This window comes from Ixodes scapularis, unplaced genomic scaffold (assembly GCF_016920785.2).
Source record: "Ixodes scapularis isolate PalLabHiFi unplaced genomic scaffold, ASM1692078v2 PGA_scaffold5__190_contigs__length_132052651, whole genome shotgun sequence".
Taxonomy (NCBI): Eukaryota; Metazoa; Arthropoda; class Arachnida; order Ixodida; family Ixodidae; genus Ixodes; species Ixodes scapularis.
In genome coordinates, this window is record NW_024609880.1 from 127,924,727 (window position 1) to 127,942,492 (window position 17,766).

At 45.4% G+C, this 17,766-nt stretch overlaps 2 protein-coding genes across 5 annotated transcripts in view; both read left to right on the forward strand.

The window, feature by feature from the left end:
- The window catches only part of LOC120846815 (peripheral plasma membrane protein CASK), a 463,921-nt gene extending 456,756 nt beyond the window's left edge, over positions 1-7,165 (forward strand). For all 3 annotated transcript variants that reach the window (XM_042293965.1, XM_042293966.1, XM_042293967.1), the window contains one exon: positions 3,341-7,165. In XM_042293965.1, coding sequence (XP_042149899.1) covers positions 3,341-3,520 — 180 coding nt within the window. In that variant the 3' untranslated portion in view covers positions 3,521-7,165. The remainder of the gene's footprint in view (positions 1-3,340) is intronic.
- Positions 7,166-9,310: 2,145 nt separating this feature from the next.
- On the forward strand, positions 9,311-16,014 carry LOC8039354 (ADP-ribosylation factor 1). Of its 2 annotated transcripts, none has more exons than XM_029971660.3 (5): positions 9,311-9,412; positions 10,110-10,307; positions 11,014-11,124; positions 12,782-12,906; positions 15,103-16,014. In XM_029971660.3, the coding sequence occupies exons 2-5, from the start codon at positions 10,160-10,162 to the stop codon at positions 15,262-15,264; spliced, it is 546 nt and encodes a 181-aa protein (XP_029827520.1). In that variant the 5' UTR covers positions 9,311-9,412; positions 10,110-10,159; the 3' UTR covers positions 15,265-16,014. The 2 variants fall into 2 exon arrangements, with proteins under 2 accessions (XP_029827520.1, XP_002413376.1); XM_002413331.5 differs by having other exon boundaries at positions 9,385-9,545.
- Positions 16,015-17,766: the final 1,752 nt, after the last annotated feature.

The following is a 17,766-nucleotide window of genomic DNA, read 5'->3' on the forward strand; positions in this document are numbered from 1 at the left end:
CCTCTTTGCCGACAGGTTATTCAAGCCACCCAGATTTCGGCGGGGCTTGAATCGGACGGTGTGTAGCTGTTTCCGGAATTTCTCCGCGCAAGAGCGACAACAGTTTATACTCTGTCTTGATTTACGAATCAGGAAAGGGCCTCGCAGGTGGTCGCCGTTGTCGACGCCTTCTACACTCCCAGCTCTCTCATACGTGGCCGGCTGGCAGGTGGTCGAGTCTTCATCGGCGTCCTTAGCTATAATCTGGGACATCTTCATCTCGAAGACGGTGTCCTCGTCACTGTCCCCGCTTTCCCTGACACCTTCACCGGCCGGCTGTGACGTCAGCCACCCTAACAAGATGTCCGACTTCTTGTCGACACCCACTTCCTTGCCGTGGTCGTCATCAGCTTGCCAGAACGTCTGCCAACAAAGCAAAATATCCGGTTCTTTTTCGTCGTCCACGTTCACGTTCTCGTCATGGTCATCCTGCCGCCCAGGCGATAAGTTCGGTCCTTCGTCGTCCACGTTCTCGCCGTCGTCGTCCTCGGCTTGCCGGAACGCCTGCCGCCCAGACGATAAGTTCGGTCCTTCGTCGCCGTCCACGTTTTCGCCGTCGTCATCTTTGACTTGCCGGCATTTCCGCCTCCCAGAAGATACCCTCGGTTCTTCTTTGTAACCGGCGCCCACGTTCTCAACGTCGTCGTTATTGGCTTGTAGGAACTTGTGCAACCCAGGTAAGATGTCGGGACCGGTCAAGACGTTGTCGAAGTTCACACATGGGTCGTCCTCAGATCGCCGGGACGCCTGCCGCCCAGGCCAAGTGCACGGCCTTTCGTCGTCGACGTTCACCTGCTCGTCGTGGTCATCCTCGGCTCGCTGTGACGTCCTCCAGGCACGCGAGACGTTCAGCTCATTTCTGTCGTCAACGTCCGCCTGCACAGACACGCAGCAGCGATTGTTCTTCGACGACCGTTTCGTGTCGTCGGCTTGTAACAGAATCTGAGGCACCTCGCGGACCGATGGGTCCCACCTCTTCTGATCTTGGTTGTCCAAGTTGGTACCGTCGGTCTTGCCCACCTCGGTCGTCACCTTGTCGGGCTCACGACTGGAATCTTCCGCCACGGTGACATTCTTGGCGTCTACTCTTTTCTTGTGAAACAGAACTTCTTCTGGTGTCTTCGTCCGGGGACATTCGCGGGAATAGTGCCCCAATTCCTTGCATTTAAAACACTTCACCCGATAATTTTCCGGTACGATGCCCTGCCTTGGGCTCTCGCGTTTTTCCTTGAGAGAAGTGGTGGTTTCAATAAAGGGCCTCCAGACCTCAGCTCGAGACAGTCCGAGCTCTAACAAGACCCGTTCTTTGACCGCACCATACCCACTTCTTTCACCCATGTTCAGCCTATTCACTAGGGCACGCATGCTCTCCGTGAAATAAGGTCGCACAAGATATCCTCTGAGCCGCTCAGGGACTTCATATCTCTCGAAGACGTTTTCTACGCCATCAAACCAGCTCGGCACTAATATGTCGGACGACGGCATGGGAGTCAGCACTCCCTTCATCAATCTCGAAAAGCGAAAAACTTCATCTCGGAGGTTGAACTCCATGCCGCCTCCACTGGCTCGCCTTCGGTTTTCTGAGCGTAGATGTTCTAGCTCTAGCTCGAGACGTAACAGCCGTTCTTTCTCCCTTATAAGTTCTATCTCCTTTTCAATTGAGCTGTATGATCGGACTCCTCCGTTCCCATCCCCTTGTGTCTGCGAGTTTGCCACTAATCCACTCAAAGGTGACAATTCACCTGGCCCGTCAACATCCCTATTCTGACCCCTATTCTGCTCTGGCGTTAGAACCGGCATCCGCCGCTCTGCGCTGTCTGTATCCATGGCGGGCACACGTCAAAGAATCACCTTACCGTAAGGTCAACGACTGCCGCTGGATCACAGACGGAGGCCGCTGCTCAGAATAGTCAGGCACGAAAATGATGTCCGAGCTGTAGACTCGGGCGTTCCTCGCTGGAGTGGGACGGCATCCGGCCAGAGGTAGCTCTGCCACCACGAAGTAGCTCGGTGGTCCAATCTTCAAGGAGCTCGGTGGTCCAGTCTTCTCTGTAGAAGGCTCCACCAGTGCCGCGTCAAGTCGCTGTCCGCCGATTCCGTTGTGAAGATCACGCCGCCGGGGTCCGCTGACGCAATCCTGTCGACTGCGCCAGTGAAGATGTTCTTTCTTGGAGATTGCGCCGGGACCCGACGACGGAGGCAGCTGATGGTCGCTGACGGAATAGTAAACCAGACAGGACTCCGCGGATAGAAAAAAAAAAGAACACGTCTATTTACAAGCGAAGCTCATTTTCGAATGTCCCAAAAAGGTTACCGCACGTGCTGTCTTTGTCTTCTTCTCTTCTCAAAGCCTCCCCTGCCCCAGCTCGCACGAGCGTCGCCAGTTCACCCACACACAGGGGCGCACGTGCAAACGCCAACACGCAATGGAAAGAAAAAGAAGCTCGGTCCTGTTCCCGCGTCCACCCACGGTGATGGCGGGGCCGATTCTCACAGGGAAACACCGTGTATATAATGTTTATTGGGTGTTTTCACCGATGTAATTTTGTCCACCATTTTGTCGTTATGAGCTGTCTGGCACGTGCTGAAAGCAAGTATTCCAAGGATTCGCAGGACACCCGCAAATCAGGAGCACACAAAATCTTACAAAGTTCATCGCGCCTTTCTTTTTTTTTTTTGATAAATTAGGCATTTTCTTACTCACTCACTCCAACTACAAAATGGTGGGTTGACGCTATGTGAAAACATTCTATAGTTCGCCAAAACGTAACAAATAACACATCCCGCGGTGTGTGCAGTTTTGCATTTAGACTGGCACTTCTAAATGTATAATCACCGCCATACATGTATGGCAACGACCGTCCAAAGCTTACTTTGGCCACCTCTAACAATTTCCCCCGTAAAGTGTCCATAATTTGGGTTGTCCGTGATAGCGAGACAAAAATGCACGTATTTAACTTAGTTTGTCTCAAAAATGTTGTTGTCTATGTAGCAGGGTATTCATATTAACAGGGTTCGTATTAATGTAACATGACTGTATTGCGTAAACATCAATACTTTATAAAATGTAAAAACAAACTAATTTTTTTTTCTGAAAAGTTGAATTTGTTGCATTGAAGTTGGGCTACACTGTCCATAGGTAGAATCTCGCTAAAAGATTGGCAGTTTGCCAAACCATTCGAACCTCAGGTTTGACGAAAGTTTGCGGTATCCCCAGTCCCCGCAGATCATTGTCGACCGGGACATTGCTAAATTTTTTTCGGGAGCGCAGTCTCATTGTTACTCGGGTGGTTTGTTGCAGGTGGACGGAAGCCTAGAGCGGCTAGCCAAGGAGAGCGAGCTGCTGCGGCAGGCCTACGGACATTTCTTCGACCTGACGGTGGTGAACAACGACATCGAGGACACCATCCACACCCTGGAGGCGACGTTGGACACCCTCGACGCCTCGCCACAGTGGTTGCCCGTCGCGTGGGTGTACTGACGGTCGCGACGGAGAGACGGTGCCTCGACACCGCAGCGTTGAACACACCGAAGCGCCGGGCACTCCCGCGACCAGGCGCGGCACGGAGATCGCCCTCTGCAGAAGCGTGCGACACTCTTAAACTTGCCTTTTTACTTTTTTTATTTTGTGTCTGGAAGTGGTGTGGGATGTTTACATCATATAGAAGACAGTTTGGCTCTAGTAGAACAGAGGCCCTTAATTAGAGAGGTAAACTCACCATTTCGAAATCAGTTATAGCAGTCAAAATATTCTCTATTAGTTCAACAGAGAACGCTACACCATGACTTACGTTCATCATATTCGGAGGTGTCGAGAACTGGGCCAAGTGGTACTGATTCATAATGAAAGACAAAGTGGACGAAAAACATGGACACAAGACGTACAAAAGCAGAGCGCTCGTCCATTGTACTTGTCCTTCTTGCCTCTGTGTCTTGCGTGGGTTCTGTTTTTCATTATGCATCGTGCTCATATTTTTAAGTTGTGAGGGTACTTACGTGCATATGCTGCGATGCAGCGTAGGTTGATTGCGGGACTTTGCGCAAAAGTAGGAGAGCTTCATTGAAAACCCGTGTCTTGGAAAATATTTGCGAGAGCCGCCGAACCTTGGAATTGTGTTGCGCAAAAGTACTTCGGCGCTGCATGCTTAATTTTTAGGCGTTTTCGTCACCCGTGCGACAACTCCTCGCCCGACAAGCGAGATGTTGGATTGCTGAACACTCCACTGCCAGCATTAGCAGCAGCTTCAAAATTGATACGTTAATTTCTTCCGTTAATAGGAAAATCGATTCCTCAAAGCGTCCCAGACTGTCTCGTTATCATTCCCTCACCTTGCCTGTGTTACGAGAGTTATTTTTATATGCAATGTTTCTGTAAGGGAGAGAAAGTGACCAGAAAACCATCAAGGGGGTTGTCTTTCTTTTGTTTCTTTTCTTTTCATGAATATTTGCGCGCAGATGCAAGTTGCGTCCCCACGCTTCTGCAAGTGCGAACGCTTTTCCGCTGCCGCGCTGCAACGTGAAGGGAGAAGCCCGTGTGCCCACCAGAGTGCCTCTGTTTCTAAATGACTGCTGAACATTTTTTTCAAAAGCGAGCCACCACAATCAAGCGGTGGCCGTCGTCGCAACCACGCCACGTCCATCGCGCGTGGGCGTGCACGTTTCCACTAGACATTTCGAGTTGCCCCCCCCTTGCAGTGTCTCGCAATGGCCCCCCCCAAACTTTTCGTTGTTGTTGATGTTATCGTTGTTGTTACTGTGAAGAGCGAGAGGAGAGAAGAAGGCCGTCGTCAAGAATGTCTTCACACATTTTACGAACTTGATTGTATCTGAGGCGGACGTTGACCCATCTTTGCGGTCACTGAGCACCGGTCTCGTACCGCTACACATCAGCGTGGCATTTATAGCGATCAAGAGTTGAGGTCTTGTTAAAGATGTAACCAGAATCTAGTTCAACTTGTTTCTTTTTTTTTTTCTTTCTTTCTTTTTTTGATACATTCTTTGTTGCCAAATGGTCTAGCGTTGGTTTGGGGCACAAAGTCTCAGGATCGGCTGTGGTCGGGAGTGCGGAAGCCACAATGATTGGAGTCGATTTTGGCTGTTTGGAATCAAATGTGGAAACATATCGAAGTTTTTACGACCCCTCTCTTGGGTACAATGGCTTTGGAGCCATGACAGGACAGCAGGTTTCTATACAATATTGTTGGTAAGCCATGTGAAGTCCCTTTGTTGTTTGCATACTCTTTCATATAGACATAGAGACTTTGTTAGGTTGCTTTCTACGATCATGGTGTGAGTGGTGTTGAGAATGCGAGGGTCTGTTTCTGTGGTTAGAGTTTCGACTGTAGATAAGATTTACTTTTATACTTTCTCTGTTGTCTCCTCGAAGTATTTTAGGCAGAGACTTTAGGTGTTACCTTCTGCTGGCTCAAAACAGCTTACCAACATGTCTGTGCTTAGCGTAGATACATGTCTCGGCCTATGGGTAACTTCGTGATTTCCTTTTGCAATGTCTTCTAAGGGCTGCTTGTGCAATTTGCTTTGTTCGTCTTACTTGATCTTTACAGTTTGCTTTAGTGGTAATGGCAGCTTACTGCAGATGATGTTGCTTTGTTGCACTGCAATGTAGATCAGCTTTATTCTCCGACATTGTATTGTTATGTTAGGCATGCCACTGTATGCTATGCTATACTGTGCCACCTTGCAGTAATGCTGTGTTTTCTTTTAGTTTGATTTATGTAGCTGGCTCAAACCAACCTGCCAGGTTGAACGGCATTGTTATATACCGGTAGTAGTATGTATTATGAATTAACATCCAAGCAAGGTTCATTTAATAGAAGCGGGTAGCTCTATGTTCAAACAAACATTGTAGGAATTAGTTTTTCGTTCATTATTTTTTCGAGACTTGCCTGACATATGGGGTCATTGATTTCTAATGTGGAAGCCTCAGCAGCTTGTTATCATTAGAACGCTATTTTTTTGTTGTTGTTGTGCTCGGGAGAAAGTCTCCGGGCATGGAAGCAGCATGCTTACGTCGCAAAGAAGTCTGCACGCATTTTAGATTTCAGAGCATAATATCTATACACTACCAAATTTTACAATTTTATGTTTATACTATGGTGCCAAGCATATTTTATGAGTGAGGGATATGTAAGTGCTTGATGTGTGGAGTTGACTGCTAGGAGGTCTTGGGCCAGCAATACACTGTGAATGCAGATCTGGGGTTCCCACTGTTAACAAGAAAAGCAGGGCACTAAATCCCAACATCGCTGTGTCTCGACTGGCACTTTATCCAGATTTTACTTACTGAGATTAGGCCCAACATAAAGTATGGCTTTTCAAAGAGGCCTTTTTGCCTTTATTTCTTTTACCTATATCTGTTCCCTTATTCCCCATGAATATCCCCTTTAGGTTGGCCCCAGATGTTTTAGGGACGTAGGGGGTGGTGCGGGCCTCGCAATATCGAAACCTTTTTTTTGCAACGTGCATTACGAGGAAAATAGGGGGTGCAAACCGTAATTTGTTTTCAGTCGAGATGCTGTTTTGAGTTCAGATGGAGAGACAGGGTTATGACATTGTTCAGATCTCTCCCAAGTTTACCTCGAGACATTATAGTAGTAAAACATGTTCCTTATAGCCTAGAGGCTCATTATGTTCTGCCTGCAATGTTAAAAGGAATTTCCAGTTGTATTTACTCGGTTTATATGCATGTTGTACTTAGTTCCGTAGGGCAGTGCATCTTCTTTTTTTTTTCTCTTTTTTTTTTAAAATTTTATGGGAAAGATTGTATTGCAATTTTCAACGTTAAGGTTGATCTTAGCAGCTCCTCCCTCAAGAAACCCCGTCATTGTTGATGTGAGATTTCCCCGTGGGTTGGTTCTGGCGAGCAAGCGAGGTTGCTGTTTCTCTTGGATTGACAGATACCCTTGAAACATGTTTGAATGAATGAAATCAACTAGTCATGGTTCGTTGTTCGCTCATGACAGCCTCAGCTGCAATTCCAAGGCAGTACAAAAGCTCCAATACTGCTGCCTTGTCATTTCACAGGTGTGATAATGCATGACCTAATCTACAGGGTTGATAGCATAGAGTTGATGGGATATTATGAAAATAAAGAATATATAATGAATGTCTTTATGTATGGTGTCTGCCGTCATTTGTTCTGACCATCTCTTGTGTGTGTGATTTTGGCATTAGGATTTCGAGTTCAATATAAGGTTTGCTTAGTTCCGACCAGGCTTCACCACAACTGGGCATAAACACATGAGTCAATCTGTTGCATTTTTACTTACAAAAATTAGATCAAAAATATATTTTTTTTATTTGTATGTATATATAAGAAATTGGATTCTTTCTAACTTGCATGCAGTCACAACAGGTAACACTGATCTTGAGGTAAATCACTAAATTTGTGTGACTGTCAACACGAGTTTGGCAAATAACAACTTTAAACTCGCAAATCACTACAAAAAAAATCTGGCTATGCTAGTCACTGAAATTTGGAGATACGATGTAATCAGTTGCTGAAAATGTAGCTACCGTAGTTACAATAACTTGCATACTTCTATTCAGATTTACTATGACCCTTCTAAGGGGGCACTCGATCGAACGACGTTTTAGCGAATGCAGACTTCATCGAAAGGCACTTTAGTGAATAGTCTGCCGCCATGAAGCAGCGTTTACGGGTGGGCCAAGTGGGTTAACATTTTTGTGATGAGCCGCCGCAGGCACATGCAGTGCAGGGGAAGGGTTAACACGTGCCCCCGTTGTTTGCTGAAACGTTGATTCGCTCGTATGGCACTGTTCGCTAAAACGTCATTTGCTCATGTGATACGGACCGAAACATTCTATCGTAAAAAGGTTGAAAAAGCTCACTCCTGTTGCTCGTGTCATTTCAAGTGAAGCTTGAAATGTAATTATTTCATCATGATTTCTCTAGTGAAAAACGAGAGCTGGAATGGCAGTTTGACAGTAAATATGATGATCAGAAATCGTGTAAACATCGCCTTTACTTTGCTCGCAATTAATTACGTAAGTTGTCTAGTAAATTTATTGATTGTTAAAACACGTGTTATCCACAGGACACCATCTGCTCGTGACGCATGCTCGGGACGAGTTCTTGCTTATGATCTCCTAAAAAAGACGATCTTGATGGTGTGCAGTGTGCGTGTTGGAAGCATTGTGGAAGCCTGCCGTCAGCACGTGCTCAGCAGCAGGGAGCTCAGCTAAGGCCGTCAGCGAATACCAACGTTACTAAAAACACAAGGACGATCTCGGAGGCCGTGCGTGCAGCCGTGCAGTTCCCGGAGTGGCCGCTGCGGGAGAAATGGGGGCGTTGCGGGTTGCGGTGTTGGCGATCATAGGGTTTACGTTTAACAGGGAGCCTTCACACGCGCACACGGCACGCCTGTAGGCGATCATAGTGCAACTGTAATCATAGGTTGCGATCCCGTTTAGTTGGATTCTCGAGTAGGGATCACTGTCACTTTTTTTAAAGCAGACTCCTATGGCAGCCAGCACTTGGTTGTACGGGCTTGTGCCTTTTGGCTGTTTCAGGCACTCCAAAAATCTGCGAAAGTCGGCTGCTCCACCAGTTCCACCTCCAGCGGCGATCATCAATCGCCAAAAATTATCTTCTTTTTTTTTTTTTTGTGGGGGGGGGGGGGGGGGGGGGTTGTTTTTATGGTCTCAGTGGTCTTGTATTATCGAAACAGAGGCGGGCAATAATAGACTAATAATAATATTTCTCATTATAAGGGCTTCTTTTCTTTGGCATGAGTGTTCGGCGATGCATAACTTACTTTTGCGGTTAAGAAAAACCCTGTAATTATTATTATTATTATTATTATTATATATATATATATCTTTTACATATTGTAGTTGTATTTTGTATAATCAAATTAACAAGCTAGCATAAAACGCTTATTGCAAACTTCAGTTTCGGTTTTGATTTGATTTATTCTAGACGCTTGGTGACGCTACAAGCCAGAAATCACAACAAATATCGTTATAATTTGACGAATAATTAGGTATATAGAATGCCCACAATTTAACATTAAAACAAAAAGTATAGCATGAACGGTTTATGTGTTCAAAAAAATTTGCACACGTTCAAGTTAAAATGAATTAATTAAAATCAGAAGATCGTCACACGTCCCTCGCATAACTACACCCAGAAATCAGACAATCTAATATAACCCCTATAAATTTCATTTTACATTTAATGTACTACAATAACATTATTTTCAAATGATAATGGGGTGGAACTAAAAAAAGAAAGGCCACTAGCGACCTCACCTACGTCACATTTGTGACGTGGCTTTTTCTTGGAGTTCACCGTTCCACGGTTCCACCTCCGCCATATTCCGTGCAGCCGGTACGTGCCTTCGCTCTTCCTTTCCGACCAGGCTATCTGTGTTCCTGATTTCCGTCCCACATTTAGTCTGTTTCAAACTCGATCGGGTGTCGGTAGTGCTTCGTGTCCGTCGAGAGTTGGCGACAGAAAATCCGTGAGTTCGGAGGTCTTTTCACAGCAAGCGGCTCGTTAGAACATGCCCCTTTACCGCCATTTTAATCATGTAACGTTCTCTCTTGTGCGTGTTCTGCAATTCGTTTATTCAGCAAACATAGCTTTGCGAGCTCCGGGCATAACGTCGAAGTTATTAGTGTTAATTAAGACGCCTAATTCACGAAACGGACTCGGCGAATTAGCGTGTTTCTCGTGTCAAACATGGTAGAAGCTCCGTGCGGTGCCTCGCTGGCTCCCTACCATTCAAGTTATACCTTCAAGCTTCCGCTTTTTCGTCATTTAAAAACATGACTGAATACTCGCGTAGCTGGTTTCCATACGTGTGCCTGACAACCAGCGATTTCCCTTTTACGGGCGTAGTTCTGTGGAAATAGTTGGCCGAAATTGACGTCGAGGTTCCCTAGGCCTCGTCAGAGTTTTTGGGCGTCGGTGCTCGCCGTCGTACCACTGTGGCGGGGTGATGAAACATAGCGGTTCACTGAGAATGGTGGCTTGTGTTCGTGTCGTTCATAGTGTTTGTCGCCTGTTTGTTTTGGCTGTTTAGGTGGCAGTACTTCCGTGTGAACGCAGCCATCCACCAGCCAGCCTGCCAAAATGGGCAACATCTTCGCGAACTTGTTCAAAGGCCTGTTTGGCAAGAAAGAGATGAGGATTTTGATGGTCGGGCTGGACGCTGCCGGAAAGACGACGATCCTGTATAAACTCAAGCTGGGCGAGATTGTCACGACCATTCCAACCATCGGTGAGTGGTCAAATCTCGGAAACGCCTATCCCACTGACCACCTGCTGTGTCTCTGGCACCTGTGACTCACGTCAAACGTCACCCCTACAAGAACTCCGGGCACTTTATTTGTCTCGTTCTGTCGAAGGAAGTCGCCCTTCTTCGCTGACGAAATAGAAATTTCACCTGAATTTTTTTATATGAATTTTAAGTTCTTTAGAGTGATTTTCTTTACATAATAAAATTTTATATCAGTTGAACCAGTTATTCTTATAATAGTGGTGTTAGTACCGGGTAGTTTAAACTTTTAACTGCATTATTTATATATATTTTTCCTTTTTTTCTTTTCTTTTTACATCTGGCTGTCCGGGTGTTTCCAGCTGTTCTCTTCTAACGGCAATTGACATAAGCTTTTTTTTTTTTTTTTTTGCTTGTCGGTGTTAGGAGTGTTGCATCAGTTTGGTTCAGTTTTCTTTATGATTTTGTCGATTCAATCCAGCTTTATCTCCAACTGCCATACACCAATATAAGAAATCTTATATGTAGGATTATTTTAATCTAGCTCTACAAAGAAGCCATAGCAAGCATAAGCATAGCATAAGCTGACTTGTAGTTGTCAGTGTTTCCATGCACATTTGTGGTGGAGAGGGATATTGCAAGACTGCTAAGAAAAAAAATTTTATGTGTGCTCTAATGGTAAAATTTTTTGTCCAACTCTCTTCACCAGGTTTCAACGTAGAAACGGTAGAATACAAAAACATCAGCTTCACAGTGTGGGACGTCGGCGGCCAGGACAAGATCCGGCCACTCTGGCGCCACTATTTCCAAAACACACAAGGTGGGTTGTATTTGGTTATTTGTAGAAGTTTTGTTTTATGGCTGAAGCACATAGCAGAGGTATTACAGGCAAGGCAATATATCCTGAGTTGAAATACTGTTGTGCATTTCTCACAAGTTTTTTGGGGTTATGAGGATTTTTAATCTTAGTATACAACATTCCTTTTGTGTTTCACTTTCATCTTTGCACTATTGGAACAAAATGAAATGTGAACGCCGGAATGTGCAGCCTTCGATACAGTCTGCTCCAATATGAAAGACCCACTGGGAGCATGTTGGTGGGAGGGCGGGGTTGCTGCGCACACTCCAGGCATTTTCATTCTTTCTCAAGGGGAGGACACTCGATCAAGGCTCAACCGGGCCTGACCAAGCTTAATGGTTTTCAGTTCCAGTTCGGCGGAAAAGCGCGCGTCGTCGGTGTCGTGCTCGAGAATGTGGTCACGAAGTCTCAAGCCAAGCATAGTCGCCACTGTGTTTTTTTTATCAGTTTATTTCTATATATTGGAACGGGCACTGCCAAATTAGCTAGTATTAGTTATACCTTGGTCCTATATCTAAAAGATAAAATGCATTGAAGAGTGCATTTGTTGGTTAGAATATGGCACGGATGTTGCACTTTAACAGAGTCAGAATAATCGCCTTGGCTCAGGTCGGTCTCTCAGACGGCAATCGCAGCGTCAGTAAGACATAGCTGGGACATGACACTGATGAACTGCTCTCTGCCGCGAAACCAGAAAATGATAAGCTTGCACTTTTGTTGAGCCCTGAGCGAGTCCTCCCCTCGGGCTAGAATAGAATCGCCCGGAGCGCCACCACCACCACGCTCTCCCAGTGGGTCTTTCATTTTTCAGGAAACTGTACATTCTGAACAAAAGGTAAGGGCGCAAACGAGCTGGTGGTGGTTAAACATTTCGACAAAAACCCCGAGACTGGGACAAAAAGGGACGGACAAACACAAAGTCTCAAAAAGAGACTTTGTGTTTGTCCGTCCCTTTTTGTCCCAGTCTCGGGGTTTTTGTCGAAATGTACATTCTGCACTCTCTGGGGGCAGATATAGTGGAGTGGAGGGAACACTGCACGGAGGTGCACGCCCTTGTTGCCCTTCTCTCCACTGTTTCATCGCTTCCAGACGGCACTTTTGTCAAAGACCATGCGTTCTGGCGTTTGCATTTCATTCTGTTCTAATGGTACAAAACTGCAGCTGCAGCTGGGGAGGGTAGTGTGTTTGTTTTCAGTGGGGGGCTGAAGTTGTGCTCAGTGTTTCAAACCCGTACAAACACAAAAGTGTATTTTTGCTTGAAAATGACTGTTTGCCAAATGCCTGCAAGGCTGTGAGATGCACGCTGCATGGGGTGATTTTGGGGTGCAAACATAGTTTTACTTTCCAAATTAAAATTTGGGAGACAATAAAAAAAATATATATATTGCATATTTTCTTTTTTGTGCAAAATAAACAAGTGTTATTAAATGCACCTAGAAGGAAATTGTGCAAGGCATTTCTAAAGATCAACCTTTGCTCCTTCCTTCCATGAAAACATGACAACCACATTGTCTAGTTTTAAAACTGCTTATGGCCGTGCAGTAAGAGCCATGATTTTTGGCTGACATATTTGTTTGAGCTTTGAAGGGAGTCTGTTGTTTGTGGTCTTGTGCTCCAGGTCTGATCTTCGTTGTGGACAGCAACGACAGGGAGCGTATCAATGAGGCACGAGAAGAGCTCATGAGGATGCTTGCCGAGGACGAGCTTAGGGACGCTGTTTTGCTCATCTTTGCCAACAAGCAGGTAATGGACAGTCTCCATCTGCTCTTTTTGTTTCATGTGACCGGCAACCACATGGGGGCGTACTTTAAATGCTGCTACATTTCTTTTCCCGTGCCACATTTGTGTGGAGGTTGATTTCAGCAAAGAGTCAGAGTTCAAATGGTTCCCTCCCTGCAACTGTTTGCGCCAGTGTTTACGTCTCATTCTTGTTTTCTCGGCGCCTATCTTCAATCACGAACCAACTGGCCCGAATTGCCATCTTAATGCTGTTTGCAAGTTATAATATAAAGAGTGCAGTTGCCCTCATGTTTAAAGGGCAGTGCAATGATTTTAGCACTTTTAGTAAATACCATCTAGAATTAATCCTTTATGTTTATTACGTAAAGGAACACGTGTTTGTTTTTCTCTTCCTGCAATGGCAGTAACATAAAGGGATGGGAGAAATGAGCCGCATTCTCCCCCAGCCAGAACAAGAGGTCATGTAATCTGGTGCTAGTTATATGCCCCAACATTTTTTTTTTATGCTATTTTTATCTCATAAAGTCCTCTACTTATGGCTTGTGCTTAGAACCACAAATGAATATGTTCTACAGCTTTAAAGAGATACTGAACCAAATAATGAAGCTAACAAAACAAGGCTTGAGCGATAGGTGGGGTGCTGCAAAACCCAAAAACGTCACACATACAGCAAAATCTCGAATGGATGACCTTATTTTTCAAAAAGTGCGCGATCGAACACGGCCGATGAGACATGCGACGTCACGATTTGTCTTCCCTCCCCTCTTCGCTTAGTTCCCGTGGGCTGGTGAACCGAAGCGAGGAGGGGGAATTAAGGCCGTTTCGACTCATTCTCGACTGTTCCAGAAGCATTGTGACGTAGTCCTCGCTTGATTGTGCCCTCCTTTTCCAGAAATGCAGCCATCCGTTTGAGATATCTATGCACGAGTGATTTTTTTGGAGTTTGTAGCGTCCCGTTCAACGTGGAATTATTTTGCGGAATCCAAAATTGGGTTTAGCATCTCTTTAAAGCAGTGTATTTAATGAACAGTTACGTGACGATCCATCTAAGAGTCGGGTCATCTATGTGGCCTTGAATTTCCTGTGAAGTTGAGTTTCATGTGAAGAGCAGAATAAGAGTGCTGCCAATGAACTGTAGGTAGCGAGTTCATTGCCAGCAAGGCTCGATCCTAGGTCGTGAGAGTTTGGTTCAGACTCTTCCTCAGAGGAATGGCATTTCCCTTCAGAGCCAATTGTAATGCAGCCTTATCTACAAGTTCAATGGGATTGCCATCAGCCCCTCGTAATAACAGTTCCCAGGATTTTTACCAGTTATCTGCGGTTATCTCAACTGTATAGATAAGAGGGGCTCTGTATCTCATCTGGAGGAAGGCAGTGGTGTAAAGGCCTCAGATAAGCCACTGAGGGGAATGACGCTGGGGTATCACTGTGGATGCCAGCTGCGCATTTTTACGCGGGCTTGTCTGATGTTCATTGAGCATGCTTTTTCTGTCTTAAGAATAAACATAAACCAAAAATTTCTTTGAAAAAAATTAGTTTCACCTTTGAGCTCTTTGGTTTTAGAAACTAATTAAACACTCTTACACCAAATTTTATAACCATATGCCAAATAGTTACGTTGATATAAAATATTTTCAACACATTGTGAGCTAGTAGCAAAGTAAAGGAGTTCAATGTTCGAATGCATTTTAGAGCGCAGCTCTTAGGCGCCCGTTTCCGGGTTTTGCGATTGTTTTGTGGGCGTAACCGCGCTAAATTTAGCGTGAAAGGTGACGTCGCGTGACCTCAACACAAATTTTCCACTAAATTTGGCCAGGAACTGACGTCTCAACTTAGTGTCGCGTCACCTATGAACAACTTCAGTTTCTCTGCTAGATTTTGCAGGAAAATTGACGTCACGTGACCTCAACACCAATTCAGTTTCCCCGCTAAATTTAGCGGGGAAAATTATGTTGCATGACTTGGTGTCACGTCACCTATGAACAAATTCGGTTTCTCCGCATTTTAGCTGGAAAATTGACGTTATGTGACCTCAACCCGAAATTTGATTTGACTAATTTAATTTCTCTAGGCAACAAGCTGCGAATGATTAGACAAATGCAACATTGGTGACATGTGGCAGCCGTGTCATGCGGTCCCAATTACGAACGCCAGTGAATTGTATGTAACGATGGCTTCTTTTCCCACCCTCCCCGAAAGGATCTACCCAACGCCATGAATGCGGCAGAGATCACTGACAAGCTGGGTCTGCATTCCCTGCGCAACCGCAACTGGTACATCCAGGCGACATGTGCCACCAGCGGGGACGGCCTTTACGAGGGTCTGGACTGGCTCTCCAACCAGCTCAGAAATCAGAAGTAGAGCGAGGCTCGACGTGAAGGAAAAGACCACCACCACTCTTTCGGAGCCACTACCCCTCTGCACAGAAACTGAGGGGGGTCCCCCTGTCTCCAGTGAATTTTTTTTTTCCGGTCTGTTGTCTGTCACCAATCCAGTCGCTCTTTCTTGCAGTCTTCGATCACCATTTTCTTTTGCCAAACTTTCTTTTCTTTGTCCCCCCCCCCCCCCTCGAAATTTGTTGCTGCTGGTACAGTGAAACCACAAAGGTCCTTGTGTTGCGTGCATCTGCATCTTTTCTTGTGCTTTCACACAAGTTTTGGAAGAGATGTTCAGTGCAGCATTTGCTTCTTGTGATTTTGGGAGGTTAATCTTCTTTACGGTGGCAGACAAAGACAAGAGTAGCAAGGCTGTGTGCGCGCTTGTGCGCAGGAAGTGTGGACTGCACACGTGCTTGTACAACGTGCTGGATTTTTGGATTAAAGGCGTGGTCTTGCAAGGACTTCTTTCCGTCTGGTGCGAGGGGAGTGCAGGAGGCTAAAAGTGTGGCTTGTTCGCTAAGTTTTGTATATAATTAGAGTGGAGGAATTGGGCCCAATTGTGTGCAAGGATTGGCAGTATGCCAGGCCGTATACATATTTTATTACCTTGTTTAATCTCCAGTCTTTAGGCTTGTTTCCATTTTTTTTTTTACATAGGACTTTTTTTTTTTTTGTGTACTTTGAGATGCTTGTAATTTTCATTATAAAATAAAAACGCCAACTTGTGACACTATTTTCGTTGTCTGGCATGTCTTGCAGCAATGTTCTTACTCCTCTGCCATCTTTGCACCAAAAGATGTTTGCATTGTAAAAAGAATGTTGGTTAATTATTTTTTATTAAATTTGGTAGAATTTTTGGAATATTGTATGTGTTCCAGACCGTTAGCAAAACCTTGTGTCCAACGTCACGTTCTATGCATTTTGTGAAATTACCCAAACGCGAAGGAGAATGCTGGTAGCTTGAGGGACACGTGCTTGCCTTGCGAGTGGTTCCAAGTCTGATACGACTGCAAGGGACGCACCAGAAAAGTGCCATTTGTTTTCTGCTTCTGGAGGGTTGCTGCAGCAGATGCCATTGCATGTAAGCTCTTGCAGCATGCTCCTTGGAACTTCAGTAATTGATTGAGAGGTATATTAGTGATTAGCTCCGTTTATGAGGTGCCAGACTGTCCATATCAAATATAAGTGTCCGATTTGTTTTAGAATATTTGCACATCTGGTTTCTCGATACTCGTCGTTCTGATGCAATGTGGCCAATGACTCGGATGCTGTCCATGGCGTTAAAGGGAAACTTCAACGAAATTTAAGTGTGTTCAGAAATAGGCTGAATATGATCCACAATATCCGTAAATGACAATGGCACGTTTGTATTTTGAGTCTGATCCCTGTATTTTTCGTTATAAACGCCCACTCTGGAAAGTGCTCGAGAGCACGTGACATGCACCACAATTGTGACGTAGGTTGTCTCGGGACGAGCAAAGTTGCAGCCAAGCTGACGTTGAGAGGATGTCCTAGCCGTTCCAGCTACCGAAGTAGCTGAAGCACGCCAGCGATCGGGCCACTGCAACTAACTCCAAAGCTGTTTTTGTACAAATTTTGAGTGACAGGTTAATCTTCTATAGACCTTTTTGCTGTTTACAAACATTTACAAACATGAACTGCCGCTTGCATCCCCAGCGACTTCCGGTAGCTCCATCTTTGCAAACCTGTTGCACTTTCTTATGTCACCAGTGCTAAAGTATAAATGTTACACGGACAACAGAGTTGGAGTCCAGCTGTACAATTTAATGTCTTGGAGGAGGCAAATTAATTTGCAAATAGATTCCAAAAAAATTAACAGATCTCTCACTTTTTCGTTCTTTTGGCGTTCACCTGGAAAATTGGTGTTTGAACTTTTCATTGACATTTGAACCAGCGAGTTCATTATTTTTATGAAGCGGAAGTCCTCTGGGACGTCGAAGACTGGAGCACCGGCTAGTGGTGTTTGCCATGAAAAGGGTCTATAATCTTGTAGAGGGACAATAGCCACGTCTGGTACACACTAAAGAGCACTGATCTCTATGACAACTGCTGGATCGCGCTTCCCCGCACCGCAAATGAGGCCACCGTCGGCCATCTTACGAGATATTCTCTAGCGCTGTCAAGCCTAGACAGTTACCATGGTCACCGTGTGTAGGTCACGTAAAAACAGGCAAAGGCCTTGACAACGCTTCAGCGGACCTTGTAAGATGGCCGACCGGTGGCCTCAATCGCGCAATGGGCTCGAAGCGGGGAAGCGCGATCCAGCAATTGTCGTAGAGATCAGTGCTAAAGCGAGTCTCGGGAAGAGGGGAGTTCCTCCTTCCCCTCTTCCTCTCGTGGTGACCGGAAACGAGACAGTTATCGTCACTACCTGTCAAGGTCCGTAGATGGGCATTACAAACGAGGCGCTAGCGACATCCACCAGGTGCTCTTTGTTAATTGTTTAATTCGTTTTAAAATTCCT

Excerpts from the sequence above, each read along its gene's own strand:
- LOC8039354 (XM_029971660.3), top strand. The coding sequence starts at position 10,160 with ATGGGCAACATCTTCGCGAACTTGTTCAAAGGCCTGTTTGGCAAGAAA. Across the intron at positions 10,308-11,013 it reads CACGACCATTCCAACCATCG|GTTTCAACGTAGAAACGGTA; the intron begins GTGAGTGGTCAA and ends TCTCTTCACCAG. Across the intron at positions 11,125-12,781 it reads CTATTTCCAAAACACACAAG|GTCTGATCTTCGTTGTGGAC; the intron begins GTGGGTTGTATT and ends CTTGTGCTCCAG.